The sequence below is a fragment of the Grammomys surdaster genome, unplaced genomic scaffold, assembly GCF_004785775.1.
Source record: "Grammomys surdaster isolate TR1022 unplaced genomic scaffold, NIH_TR_1.0 124988, whole genome shotgun sequence".
NCBI classification, from domain to species: domain Eukaryota; kingdom Metazoa; phylum Chordata; class Mammalia; order Rodentia; family Muridae; genus Grammomys; species Grammomys surdaster.
Genome location: NW_021619916.1, coordinates 388531 through 403394, shown reverse-complemented (window position 1 = coordinate 403394; position 14864 = coordinate 388531). Strand labels below are relative to the sequence as shown.

General features: G+C 45.7%; 1 protein-coding gene across 1 annotated transcript; it reads right to left on the bottom strand.

Annotated features, from left to right (window-relative positions):
- Positions 1-10305: 10305 nt before the first annotated feature.
- CUNH15orf48 (chromosome unknown C15orf48 homolog) lies at positions 10306-14066 on the bottom strand. Its single transcript, XM_028784977.1, has 5 exons — positions 14003-14066; positions 13811-13872; positions 13588-13673; positions 12641-12701; positions 10306-11233 (listed from the first exon to the last, which is right to left on the bottom strand). The coding sequence occupies exons 2-5, from the start codon at positions 13844-13846 to the stop codon at positions 11165-11167; spliced, it is 252 nt and encodes an 83-aa protein (XP_028640810.1). The 5' UTR covers positions 13847-13872; positions 14003-14066; the 3' UTR covers positions 10306-11164.
- Between the last annotated feature and the right edge of the window lie 798 nt (positions 14067-14864).

Below are 14864 nucleotides of genomic sequence, written 5' to 3'. Positions count from 1 at the left end.
AAAGGTTCTGACACAGCGTTTCTCAACCTATGGGTCTTGACCCTTCTAGAGATCAAATGGCCCTTTTGAAGGGGTCGCATATCAGATAATCCTGCATCTTACATATTTACATTATAACTCATAAGTAGCAGAGCTAGCCTGCCTGCTCCAGTGAGGCCTGCCTGCTCCAGTGAGACCTGCCTGCTCCAGTGAGGCCTGCCTGCTCCAGTGAGGCCTGCCTGCTCCAGTGAGACCTGCCTGCTCCAGTGAGGCCTGCCTGCTCCAGTGAGGCCTGCCTGCTCCAGTGAGGTCTGCCTGCTCCAGTGAGGTCTGCCTGCTCCAGTGAGGCCTGCCTGCTCCAGTGAGGCCATGGCACCATGGGCAGAGCTTCCTCGTGTTCTTTCAGTGCCTCAGCAGCTGTGACTGTGGAGCACACTTGCTAAAAATGCCTTTGGGAGGAAACTCCCAGTGTTTGAGTCCTGCAGAATACCACCCAGCTTCACATAAGCAGGAGCAGGAGCAGAAGCCAAGAATGTCATCCACGGTGACAGAAGGACCAGAGTAAGCAGTGTGGGGGCTGCAGGCTTAAGATGGAAGGGACTAGGGAAAAAAACAACCCACCACACTACCATAGTAGTGTGCCATGGGTAGGGCGACAGAGCTAGGGAGAGTTCTTGGCTTCACCCTCAGAAAGCTGCTCCCAGCAGCCTCCAGAGCCTAGGGAGCTAAGCCAGCTGGAACTGGCCTGAGCTTCACCTTCCCACCCAGGCAGTGACTCAGGGGCAAATATTGAAAGCAGGCAATGACCTCAGCTTCCTCCTCCACAGCACAGTGTGACCATAGCCCAGAGTTCTCTGAGGTGCCTGGGGCCCTGTGGAGCTGGGGCTGGCAGTGTGGGGTCCTTGGGTGCAGGGAGACACTTTCACCAGCATCTGCATGCCCTGAGCTTCTTGTTCCTCACGGAAGTATACTGAGTGTCCAGTAGATGATGCATGTGAACACTGAGGCGACATTAAAAACATGACCGACTATCATCTACTACTGTGACAGGCCTCAGCTCATACCAACACCTAGGGCTCTAGAGAGGTCTTGCCACTGGAAATGGAGGCGGTGGTCTGCCACTAGGATGGGAGGCTTGCTACCAAACAAGTGCTGTTGAGGACAAGAAAGGCATTGTGTCAGAGATAGTCAACCTCCCCATTGCCTAAGCTGTTCCAAAACTGCCCTTTTCCTCAGAAATTCTTTCTGAAGGATCTGAGTCCCTCCCTCCTACACCTCAGTCCTCACGTCTACAGCCGATGGTGACTAAGGGAAAGGTCAGTCTCTTCAGCAGCTGGTTTTCCACGGTCTTTGATGGGAAATCACATTATTTCACCCTTAAGTTTTATTTTAATTTGGGTTTTACTCCTGTGAACAGACATCATGACCAAGGCAACTCTTATAAGAGACATTTAACTGGGGCTGGCTTACAGGTTCAGAGGTTCATTTCATTATCATCATAACAGGAAGCATGACAGTGTCCAGACAGGGATGGTGCTGGAGAGGGACCTGAGAGTTCTATGTCTTCATCCAAAGGAAGCCAGGAGTGAACAGTCCTCAGGCAGCTAGGAGGAGGGTCTCAAAACCCACCCCCACAGTGACACACTTCCTCCAACAGGGCCATACCTACTCCAACAAGGCTACACCTCCTAGTAGTGCCATTCCCTGGGCCAAGCACATTCAAACCACCACATTCCACTCCCTGGCCCCTCCTAAGCTTGTTCACACAAATGAGTCAATGGGGGCCATACCTGGCCATAGCATAATGCAAAATACAATTAATCCAACTTCAAAAGTTTCATAGTTTGTAACAGTCTCAACAATTAAAAATCCAAACTTCAAAGTCACTTCTGAGATTCATGCAATCTCTTAACTGTAATCCCTTATAAAATCAAAATAAAAAAGCAGATCATATACCTCCAATATCATAGGATATACATTATCATTCCATAATGACACAGTGAAGAAATTCTGGACAAAAGCAAAACCAAAAAGCAGCTGGCAAACTCCAAATTCTCCATAAACATGTCTGATGGCCAACTCCTTTCAGCTTTGCTGACTGCAACACAATTCTCTTGGAATGATGGATCCACTTCCTGTTAGCAACTTTCTTCAGCAGGTATCCCACAGCTCTGGCATCTCTAACATCTTGGGGCTCCCAAGACAACTTCAGCTTTGCAGCTTCTTTCCCATTATCTGGGATCCACGCAGGATCTTCTAGGGTCCTCCAAAGGGGTGAGGTCATTTCTCCAGCTCTGATCTCTGTAGCACTCTAGGCTGAGGTTGACTCCACTGCTGCTGCTGTTCTCGGTGATCATCCCATAGTACTATCATCTCCAATACACTGGGTCTTCCACTGCAACTCAGCTTTGCCAATAGCCTCTTATAGGCTCCCTCTATGGTGCCAAGACTTAAATCCTTTGCATGACCCCTTCAGTCCTGGGCCATCGACTGCCACTAGGGCTGTACCTTCACCAATGGCCTTCCCTGGCCTCTCACAGTGCCAAGTCTCAGCTGCTCTTCATGACCCCTTCATGCCTTCAAAACCAGTACCACCTGGGTGACTCTTGCACATTTCCAAGTCCAGCTGCAGCACAAGGTATAACCTTGGTTATCTCTGGAACACAGCTTCTTTGTACCCTCAGAACACACTTCCCAGAAGATTTCACCTCAGGGTTGCTGGCCTCGTCTTAATTACCACTAATTACTTAGCTCCAGCTAACCATCATCAATTGTCCCAGTAATTTTTTTCTATTCTTGACTCTAAAGCCAGAGCCACATGGCTGAAGCTACCAAGTTCTGCTGTTTGCTGGGGCTGGAACATGCCCCCCCCCCCATTCTATTGCCTCATCACCAGCTTTCTGTTTCCCAACTCCTCCTCTGCCTAAACTTGGCTGTCGTGGAACTTGCTCTGTAGATTGACCTTGGACTCAGAGATCTACATCCTTCTGTCTCCTAAGTTCTGTGATTAAAAGACGTGAACAACCACACCTTTACTTGGAACTTCCTCTGTCCCAGGCTGGCCTTGAACTCAGAGATCTGCTTGCTGTTGTCTCTGGAGATTACAGGTGTGTACCACCATGCCTGGGCCTAAGCTTTTTATGGTCACTGCTCCTCAAGGTTCAGATCAAAAAGCCTGTGTCTTCTAGCCTCAAAATGTGGATCACAGGTGTGCCCTCCATTTCTGGATTATAGTTCATTCCAGATTAAAAGTTCAAATGAAAACAGTAACCAGGTCATAATAATACTTAGATATAACTAACCTTACTTCAACTGCAAAAGCATAAGTTTAGCTGGGTGAGATCTTGCACCAAAATCACCACTCCTTTAATTCAATTTAATATCCTTGAACACGGGATTTAGCTTCTTTCCACTTCTTGGTGCCCCTTCATTATTACTTGAACCATACATTTTGTATTTTTTCTTTTTAATCTTACTATGTGTGATCGGAATGCTCTTCATGAGAGTAAGCCATAGAATAGTCACTGTTGGAATTTTTGAGACTTCCTTTGTCAATGCAATTAATATAAATCTCTTTGCTTTAGCCTCAAGTTGACTCTTCAGACAAGGGCCAAAAGCAGCCACGTTCTTCACCAAAACACCACAAAAATAGTTTCTAGGCCACATGTTGAAATTCCTCTCCACTGAAATCTCTTGGGCCAGGTCTACATAGTTCAAATCACCCTTAGCACCAATGTCTTCCATATACCTCATAGGATGGCCCATTAAGTCCCATATAAAACGTTCCACTGCTTTCCTAAGTCCCAAACTCCACATTCCTCCAAACAAGCATGGTCATGCCTATCACAGCAATACCTCAGTCCATCCCTGGTACCAACTTTTGTCTTAATTTGTCTTTTACTGCTGTGAACAGACACCATGACCAAAGCATCTAAGGGACAATATTTAATTGGGACTAGCTTACAGGTTCAGAGGTTCAGTCCACTTTCATCAAGGCAGGAAGCATAGCAGCATCCAAGCAGGTAGAGAAGGACCTGGGAGTTCTACATCTTCATCCAAAGGAAGTCAGGAGCAGAGGGTCCTCAGGCAGCTAGGAGGAGGCTCTCAAAGCCCACCCCCACAGTGATACACTTCCTCCAACAAGGTCACACCTCCTAATAGTGCAACTACCTGGGCCAAGCATATTCAAACCACCACAAGTTTGTAGCCAAATGTGTCTTATTATTTTAAAATTTGTTCTGTTTTTTAAGATTCATCCTGAAGTACTTAAGGCTAAAGCAGTGTCCCATGTCCTGCCTTTCACTTAGTTGACTTGAAGAAAAAAATAAGAATGACCAGACAAGTGGATAAATAATAACAGATAAGACAGACAGACAGACAGTAAAGCACCTGCCACACAAACATGAGGATCAGCATTCACATAAAAGGGAGATAGGAATCCACATAAAAGTGGAGCCTGGCAGTGTGCATCTGTCCCCAGCACAGTGGAGATGAGTGGACCCCTGAGTCTGTTAACAAGGGAGCTTAGCTGAGTCAGTGAGCCTCAGGCTCAGTGAGAGACCTAGCCTCAAAAATGAGGTGGAGAGCAATTGATGAAGATGCCCAATGCTGACCTCTGAACTCCACCTGTATTCACATATACGCATGCTCTCTTAGGAATACACTCATATGTGCATAAATACTACATACATACATACATACATACATACATACATACATACATATGCCATACTTACACATAGGTAGGTAGGTAGACAGGAAGATGATAGACAGGAGATAGATAGACAGACAGACAGACAGACAGACAATAGATAGATAGATAGATAGATAGATAGATAGATAGATAGATAGATATGACAAAAATTATAAGAAAAATGGTGTAAAACATTTATGGTGGGAATCTAGTGGGAGGTATGGAAGTTCTTTAAACTCTTTTTATAACTTTTATACACTTGGAATTACTCCAAAAATTAGTTATGAGCATAAAAGTGTATTAACACATTGCAATGTCTACCCCTTATACATCTCTAAACTCCCAGTTTTCAATAATGTGTTACTAAACATAAGCTATGCCCTTGCATTTCCTGGCCTGGCCTCTGCTGTCTGGTCACCCCTCACCTGCAGAGTGCCACACATCCTTGCTGTTTTTAATACACTTAATGCAGTCATAGGTTCTTCCTTTATATTTTAATATCGTGTGGTTTTCCTTCCATGTTCTTTTTTTTCCGAAGATTTTTTTAATTTATATCAGTACACACTGCAGCTATCTTCAGACACACACTAGAAGAGTGCATCGAATCACATTATAGAGGGTTGTGAGCCATCATGTGGTCGCTGGGAGTTGAACTCAGGACCTCTGACAGAACAGTCAGTGCTCCTAACCACTGAGCCATCTCTCCAGCCCCTCCCCCCACCCCGTGTCCTTCTTCTTAAAAGCACACTGCTCCCAATACCACTGTGTCTTTGTTAGGAATATTTCCCACAGGGTACCGTGGTCCTGTACAGTGGCTGCCAGGCTGCACTCCAGCAAAGCTGAACGGACATACTTCTGATTCCGTATGACTCTGACAGTGGCTTCATACTCTGACTTGTTTTGTGAGAACTGGGATGTGTATGATAAGATCTCAAGCTAGTTTATCTTGATGTTCACTTTGTTCTCAATACTGAGTTGTCTGCCCGGAAAGGAGCTCCCCTCCGAAACACTCTTCAGACTGGGTTGTGGGGTGGGGGCGCCTGCTCTGGGCCTGGTGGCACCTGCTGGGTTGTGTGGGGGGCGCCTGCTCTGGGCCCAGTGGCACCTGCTGGGTTGTGTGTGGGGCGCCTGCTCTGGGCCCAGTGGCACCGGCTGTCTGTGTATTTGGTCCTTTGCTCTTTCTTCCCATAGCCTTATAACTAACCTTCTGTGTGCTATTGGGAAAGTAGTTCTTCCACTCTGAGGCCAGAGCTCTGTGAAGACCTACTCTGTGCTGTCAGTTGACCACTTACACATGGCCTGTGTCTGCCATTTGTTTAAATATCCAGTGGATCCCATGGCTATCTGAAGATCTTTCTATCACAGCTAGCAGAGCCTGGCTGCAGAAAGAAAACTTCCCAAGTGTTCACTACCTGTTACATTCCATGTTCTAGGACCTCTGTAAGAAAGAGGAGGTGTGTAGGAAAGGAAAAAAAGATCTTAGAAACAAACATGGAGGACAGCTGTGAACTGTGGCCCTGGCCTCTCTGAGGTGCTCTCACCTTTCCTTCCTGTGAGACTTGAGGCAGAGGCAGCTGTTTCCTCCTGTCATGGGGTTGAAGCTGTAGAGAACATCCTGCCCTCAAGACCAGAACAAGCCTGCGGTCTAAGGGTGATCTCCGAGGCAGGCAGTGACTCAGATCCAGAGAAGCCGGAAGTTGGTGCTAGGGGAGAACTCGGAGCTGGCCCTCACATAGGTTACACTGAACTTCACAATACGAGTGCCAGCTCTGAGGACCACTGGTCTGAGTGAAGAGGGCAAAGCAAGCACTTCTCCATAAAGGAACAATGAGCAAGACAGTCCCTGCTCAGGGCTGCCTGCCTTAGGGCTGTAGGGAAAGGAAGAAAAGGTGACATGTTGTTTAAAGTATGCTATGGAAGGTGCCTGGGGCTTAGTGAGTGCTGAACTCAGACATCAGCCAAGTGATTCCCAGAAGTCTCTCAGTGAGAGGAAATCCAAGTGTCAGCCTTGGCATCATCCTCAAAAGGAATTTGGGAATAGGAAAGACATCTTTTCTTTGTTATGCAAGGTATCTTCAACAGAAGCTTACCACCATGGGCATCTGAATTTTCCAACTCTCCTTCAGGTATGGAGGACACACTCAGTGTGCTCAATGTGTAAGGGCAATAGAGCAGGTAATTACCCATGCCTTTAGGGCTGGGGACCCTGGGAGGATGTCCTTCCCACCACCAGTTCCTCTGTTGCCTGAGGTCTTCAGAGAACAAACCCAAAAAGGCCCTTCCCCAGGACCAGCACAGGGTGAGGTCACAGGCTGGTGTGAAAGACCTTAGGGCCAGCCAGCCAAGGCCCATGGGCCTTCACCAGTAAGGATAAGGTGGTGCTCCCCCTAAGGCTCTGCCTCCAAAGCTGCCCTCAGCATGTTTTAGGGCTCATAGCTGATGATAATCCTGCAGCCGTGGAGATGGAGAATCTCACTTGGATCTCTTTCTGGTTTGCTCGATTCCCCTCTCTCCTGGTCACCTTCATTTCTATCACTGTACCTTCAACACATTGGGGTGCCAAGAGACCAGTGACAGCCTTGAAGCCTTCTTTTCTCAGGTGTGCACCTTTTGCTGTGGTTTTGGGAAGTGTCCCTTGGAGGCTGTATTAGTCTTGGTCCCTGCATAGTGCTGTTGGGAGCTGGGGAGCTGGTGGGAGTCTTTAGAGGCGGGCCTCGTGCTGAGTTTCCTTGGCCATTGGAATGCATCCTCCTTCCCCCACCCCAGTTTCCTCTGCCATTGCTTTGTCTGGCCACGGCTCTCCTGTGGACTGGCACTCATCTTTGGTCTTCCAAGTCTCCATCAATGCACATCTGCCACCTCTGCTTGCTGCAGTCACGTCTCTATTGAGGTATCGTCTCTGTCTTTAGCATAACTTCCTCTTCTGCTTCCTTTTGTGGCTTAAGATAATGGTAGGCGTTTTCAGTCTCTCCCACTTCATTCCTGATGTGAGAAATCCCATGCAGTAAACTCCTTCAGTTTCCCAGCAGCTGTCAGCTGTTTTTTGCCCTTCTGCCCTGAGAAGACACTCTAAAGGACACATGAGGGCTCCTCCACCCCTGGTGATCAGGCTATTGAAATAAGGGATCCCAGGCTATTGGAATTCCCCCAGGAATCTCAAGGTGAAAAGAAAAAGGATGGAGCCTGGGATGCTGGTGCCAGTTGGAGAAGTTTGTCTCCCTGAAAGAGACCTCACAGGGTTGTCACTTGTCACAGAACCTTGCAGGGGAGGCTGGAGCCAGGACAATGACAGCCCATGATGAAGAGAACTGCATCTTGCCCAACTGCTCAGTGATGTCTCAGTCATCCTCTCTCTATCCTGAATCTCACTTCAGGGCCCTGGAAATGGATTTGAGGGGGACAGGGTACTGGGCCTCCCCCCAGTGTGGCCATATTGAACACATCTTTCTCTGCTTTTTATTAGTGCTCAGTCTCTTTTACTGGCTGAGGATGGGTGGCTGAGCCTCGCTTGTTAGGGACTGTCAGAATACAGGTTATGATCCTAACAGTTTTGGATACATAACTTCTTTTCAAAGAGTTTTGACAGATATGACAGACATGAACAGCAAATACAGCAAAATAGCAGCTGATATTCCACATGTGAGTTTCTAATTCTAGCCTGCTCACTTCTCTGCACACTTGAAATTAAAGCAATATTTGCCTATTTATTTATTTATTTATTTATTTATTTTAAGGTTTTTTGCTTGTTTTTTGTTTGTTTTTTAGATAGAAAGTTGTCATGTAGGCTACATTGGTTTTAGAATTCACTATGCAGTCCAGACTAGCCTTGAACTTGCAATTCTCCTGTCTCAGATTCCTGAAATTGCTAGTGCTGAACCATCATTCTTGGATAGCTCTAATACAGATTTATTATCTATTTACTTTTTGGTTTTTGAGACAAGGCTACACATAGCCCAGGCTGGCCTTGAACTCTTGATCCCCCTGCCTCTCTAGTGGAGAGATTACAGGCAGATAACCACAATGCCAAGCTTAACATCACAACTTTAGAAACCAAATCTTTTTGAAACTAAAGGTATTGTAGGGGCTTGGGAAATGATACCCAACGTGAAGACTTCCCAAGCAGTGTCTCTGGCCTTTTGCTTAGCTTCTTGTCCATTAACCCTCATTCTGTCCCAGCGGCAAACTGTAGAAACCAAAATTCTTCATTTTCAAGACGGGCCATAGACATGATTACTGCCATTCTGCAAACCAGCAGAACCTGAAACACTGCATGGATTTCCTCCCACTTTTCTGTGTGAGAACTTGCCACAAACAAGTTGTGTACCCTACCTTGTATGTCCCAGAAAGCATTGGGCTCTAATTCCCAGAAGGAAAGAGGGCATCATAGAGCAGCCTAGGGAGTCTGCAAAGGCCTTGCTAACCCCCTCCCGCCACTCCATGCCCCCAAGTCTAGCAGTAGATAAAGGCCTTTCCTGGGATCACATTTCTATCCAAATGACCATGCTTAGTGGAAATTAAGTAAAGATGTAGACAGTTCACCCTAGCTGGGTCTTTGGCCTTAGTAAGAAGACTGAGTTGTACCTTTTTCCATCTTTTGTCATTAAGGTGTGGCTCTAAAGGATGGTGGGAGACAGCTGAGCCCTTTCCTGCTCCCCCAGCTGCCGCCATTATGTTATGTCTGCTCTCTCTCTCTCTCTCTCTCTCTCTCTCTCTCTCTCTCTCTCTCTCTGTCTGTCTCACAGACCCGCCCCATGTTCACTCTGCTTACAGTCGGCTTTGTGATTGGAAATCCAATGGCTCAACCACCCATCCAAGAGCAGTTTATACTTTGCTCTAGGGATTGGCTAACCATCACCAGGCTGTTCAGTTTTATTTCCCTAAGTGGGATCATATTCTACTTCAAAAACATAAGCAAATAGAGTCGTAACTCCCAACTGTTTTGTGTAATCCCTGGGATCAACCATCAGAGATTTCCCTATGGGAAAATCTGAGGCTCTGAGAAACAAAGGTTGAGGGAAGTAGTCTGACAGGATCCGTTCAGGGCTCCCAAGGGCGAGTAGGTTTTCTTGCTAAGTAAATGACAAGAAGTTAGCACTTTTCCTATATTTCCATTATATTCATATAAAAATTAAGGAAAGTGTATTTACCATCATAATCTAATGAAGATCTTGAGTACATAACCAAGACAAGTGAGAATATGGCCTCGGGAAAAGCTTGCTCATGACGGTTCTTATTAGGATTGCTCACCATGGCGCAGGATAGGAACACTGCAAATGTCCATCAATGTCGAATGGACAGACCGTGTGTGGAATATCAGCATAGCAGATTCCTCAGCAGAGGGGTGGTGCTGACAGTGGGAGGCAACATAAAGGACCCTCGAAGATAAAGTCAGAAACAAAAGTCCACACATGGTCCCGTGTACGTAAAATGTCCAGAGTAGCCCAAACCCAGAAATAAAAGTTTATTAGTTTATCTCCTTGGGCTAGGAGCAGGTCAGGGACGGCGATTGCTTATGGGTGCAGGGTTCCTTAGAGAATAATGCAAAGGTTCTAGCATTAGATGATGATTACTCAACTTTGTAAACATAATAAAATCACTGGGCTATGCAATTTAAGTGAGTGACTACCATGGCATATGAATTATAGCTACATTTATTTTACATTCAATGAAAAGCAACTTCCTACTTGATCCTGTTTTTTAGGAGCCATCAAGGAATGGGGTGAGGGGGAACATTCTGGATATGATTAAACCGTCACTTGGTCTCTGTTTGACCAGGGTCTACAGGGTGCTGGCCAGGGTTCCCCAGCCTCCTCTCCCCATCCTCCCAGGAGCAGTAGAGTTCCCACTGGCATCTCCAGGGCTGATATCTGCGTGTCTTGGATTCCTGGTCACCGACCATCCTCAAACAACCATCCCACCTGTCTCCACGTCCCTTTTCTCCTGAACGGACTACACCCACATCCTTACACATTTTTCACTCCTTCTTTGCTTTACTGCAAACAATACATGCTCAAAAAGTTTCTGGAGTGAGGGTGAATGAACTTGGAAGTAAAACTTAGAAATCTGCACTTGATATTTAAAAGATGAAGTTTTGTACTTCAAAATGCGCTTGTTCCCATAAAAAGATGTCCTCCCACTTGTAAAGTTTAGTAATTTTTGATATCTCTTGCACAGATTGTATTTTTTACAGAGAGTCATCTAATTATTTTATTACCGGCAGTAATGTAATTTTTACATGTTTATACATTTCAAGGAAAATATGCAAGCATCACAAACAGAAAATTTCAACTGTAAAATTGAAATTTACACCAATAAACACGGAAAACTATGTGCTACCTTCACTTGCTTATGCAGGATCCAAAGAATGCGGGCAAACCCTAAAAATGTAGCAGAAGCATTTCCGCACACTGGCATCAAAATCTAGTTTGTGCAGAAGTGTTTCCACTAGATTCATAGAGTATTCTTTGGAGAAAAGGCGTGGCAGGCAGGCAGTCATCTGGTTGCCCTCCGGACTTTCTGCAGCTCCTCAACAGGCTTCCATTGCTGGTTGATGGTTATAAGCTTTAAAAACAGAAAGCAATACGCGCTGTTAACCATCTACTCTCCAGCCTCACACTTCTTTGGAGGAATCATTTATACACACACCTACATACACACTCTCTGAAACAAGCACAGATAGCAGCAGACTGGGGACCAGGGAGAGCAGTCATACACCTGTCTTGCTTTCATTAGAAGTTTCAAGATTATTAATTTGCTAAAATAGCATTTAAATTCAAGAGGCACATTCGTTCCTTGAAAATGGATGTACAGCCGGGCAGTGGTGGCGCACGCCCTTAATCCCAGCACTTGGGAGGCAGAGGCAGGTGGATTTCTGAGTTCGAGGCCAGCCTGGTCTACAGAGTGAGTTCCAGGACAGCCAGAACTACACAGATAAACCCTGTCTCGAAAAACCAAAAAAAAAAAAAAAAGAAAAGAAAAGAAAAGAAAAGAAAAGAAAAGAAAGAAAGAAAGAAAGAAAGAAAGAAAGAAAGAAAGAAAATGGATGTACGATGGTTGAAACACAAGGAAAGGCACACAGTAGTCTCTTAAAACTTCCTCATTGCAATTGCTTCATGAAGGTATAAACGACCCAGTCAGTTCCCAGTCAGACATCCTGACATTTGCCTTTACCAGTGTTATCTCATCCCAGACCCTGGGAGACAGACACAAAGTTACAAAGATCCCAAATGTCCCTCTTGACTTAAATGTTATCAGAGTTTTGCTTTTAGTAGCTTTTGTTTTGCTAACAATCCCAAATGATGTCCATTCTGACCCCATGCTTCTAGCACTTCAGAATATTTAAGTAGCAAAATCGAACACCTAGGCCAGGGAGATGGTGAGATGACACAGTGGGTGACCAAGGCTGACTACCTGACTGACTTTGACTTCCGGGATCCACATGGTGGGAGAGAACTCCATACATAAGCCATGACACAGGCATGACTCCCAGCCCAAAACAAATAATTAAAAATAAATGCTTAAAAATAAAACCTTTGCAATAGTGTAGCTAATTCCACTGCGAACAAATCCACTCCCATTTTTAGGAACTGCTACTGTTCATCACATCTTATATTAATTTTAGGTAAATAATAAGGAAACAATATAATTTCAGTAATATAAAGGTTTATATCTAGGTGCTTAATATAGGGGCTGGGCGCTATGCTAACAGGCTCTGGATTTTAATGCTTTTAGCTCTAAGGGCAAGTTTTATTATCATACTCATTTCACAGATTCAGAGAAGCCAAACTGTCCCTAGTCCTCTATGTAGAACAGAGGAAGAACTTGAACTAGGTCTCTAGACCACTGTTCAAGGGACTCTGAATGTCACTTTGTAACTGTAAGGACTGCATGCAGTCTGCTTTGCTCAAAAAAAAAAAAAAAAAAAAAAAAAAGCTTTGGGTTGGGCATGTACTGGAAATTCAGCAGTACCTTTTGGGGTTGAGTAGGATCCACCATTTCCCAAGGTTCTGGGTTTCTTTTTCGATCAATACTAAAAGAAAAGAGAAGATTAATTAAATGAAGGTAAATTTGTTTACACAAACCCCGAAGAGCTATTGGATCTATAAACTTTCTGGAGACAGACTCTCTTCACTCTGAAACTACACTCCAGTCACCAGCTAAACTTTAGTAACAGCTGAAGTTAAATAAGGGTTCCCTGAAAATTCAGGGTTTCTTTCAAGCTTTAAGGATCTCTTCCTCCGTGGGACAAGGCAAGAGGTCTATGCTTTATTTGATAAGAATAGAAACTGCTCTCACAAACAGGCAGCGATGGATATGTAAGTGGCAGGCTGAGGAGGAGCAGGCAGAGCCCCCGGGGATTCTAGGAGGGGTGGGGCGGAGGGTAGGCTTGAACTGTGTAGGCATTGGCTCCAGGCACCACCCTCTACCTGTGTTAGAATCACTGTCTCTGACCCTGGACCAGACATAGTCAGTTTCAGGGATATCTTTTCCTGCATCCCAGGAGACAAAGCTTTTTTACTCTCCCTTTTCCAAAGCTGAGACTAGAGTTTGTTGCAGACAGCTGTATTGAAACATTCTACCACATCAGGAAAGAAAAGTTGACATTTTGAAACTTAAAATGATTATGTTTGATGGTATGTGCCCCTAAATGTTTTTAAGTACTTCAACTTAAAAGCTTAAATTTAAAAAGAAATCAAATTTTACTTCACTGCAGGAGAGTGGAGGGGTCAGACATAAGAAACAAATGTAACCAGAATTGGTTACATTTCTTTCTGTTACCAGAACTTTTTTTCAGTCCAAGTTTTGGTGCTCTTATTCATAGGAAAAACCTAGACACTGACAGCTTGTGTTTCAGAATCTCTCGGTCAGAGAAAAGCTCCCCCAGACAGCCGTACACAGAAGGCGTTAGTACTTACACCACGTCGGTTTTTTTCAAAGCATACAAACCGAAAGATGTGGCTCCAATGGCGGCCACGCTTATAAAAAACGCCAAAGGAATGAGCTGAGAGAGAACAGGTGGGGGATAAACTCCGTAAGAAACTTCGAAATATAACAAATTCAAAATCTTCATCATCTTTCCCCTCTTTTTAAAAATGAAAACTCTCAGAAGAAGTAAGTAAGTTAAGATTAGAAACGTACTTCCTTATTCTTCATCAATCTCTGGAAAACGCCCATGATGACTTTAATGTAGAATTCCAAATCTAGAATAACGAAAAATCCAAGATATTGGTCAAAAACATCTTCCCCCGGACCCGGGCACCCAGCCGTCCAACAGTCGCAGAAGGCCCGGCGACCGCCCGCTCCGCAGAACTTTTCAGAAAGGAGACGCACCTAGGGCGGCTGCGGCCAGGAGATGTTAACGCCCAGAAGCGAGCGGGCCTTATATGCAGCCAACCGCTCGGGAAGGGCCGCGCGTCCTGGTCACGCGGGACCGATCCCACCGAGTCGCACTGACAAGCTCACGTGCGCCCCCTGCAGGACGATAGCTCAGCGCTGCCGCTGACCGCGGTCCTTCCTTGCGGTCGACCGTCACTTTCTGTCCTAGTCCTGCACCTCCAAACGTCTGGAGCATTCAGGTTCCAGTGTGAAACCCAAGACCTGAGTGAAGGACAACCAGCTCCTTTAAAAAGGAGGGGTGGTAAGAGGGGTAAGGGAGGGCAGGGGCTCCAGCGCTGGCTGCCACCTTCACCCCAGTACCAGGAAAGGATGCCAGATGCAAAGTGGGGTAAATTTGTACAAAATCAACCACATAAAAGCTCCAAACGTGATACATTGCGTATATGGAGATTATTTAAGAGTAAATTGTAAAGTTCAGATTAACTCCAACAGTGTCCTCATTTCTTCTTCTTCTTCTTCTTCTTCTTCTTCTTCTTCTTCTTCTTCTTCTTCTTCTTCTTCTTCTTCTTCCTTTTCCTCTTCCTCTTCTCCCTCTCCTCTCTCTTCCACTCTCCCTCTCCCTCTCTCTCCCTCTCTCCCTCTCTCCCTCTCTCCCTCTCCCTCTCTCTCCCTCTCTCTCTCCCTCTCCCTCTCTCCCTCTCCTCCTCTCTCCCTCTCCCCCTGTCCCCCTCTTCCCCTCTCCCCCTCCCTCTCTCCCTCTCCCCCTCTCTCCCTCTCTCCCTCTCTCTCCCTCTCTCCCTCTCTCTCCCTCTCCTCCCTCTCCCTCTCCCTCTCCCTCCCCCTCCCCCTCCCCCTC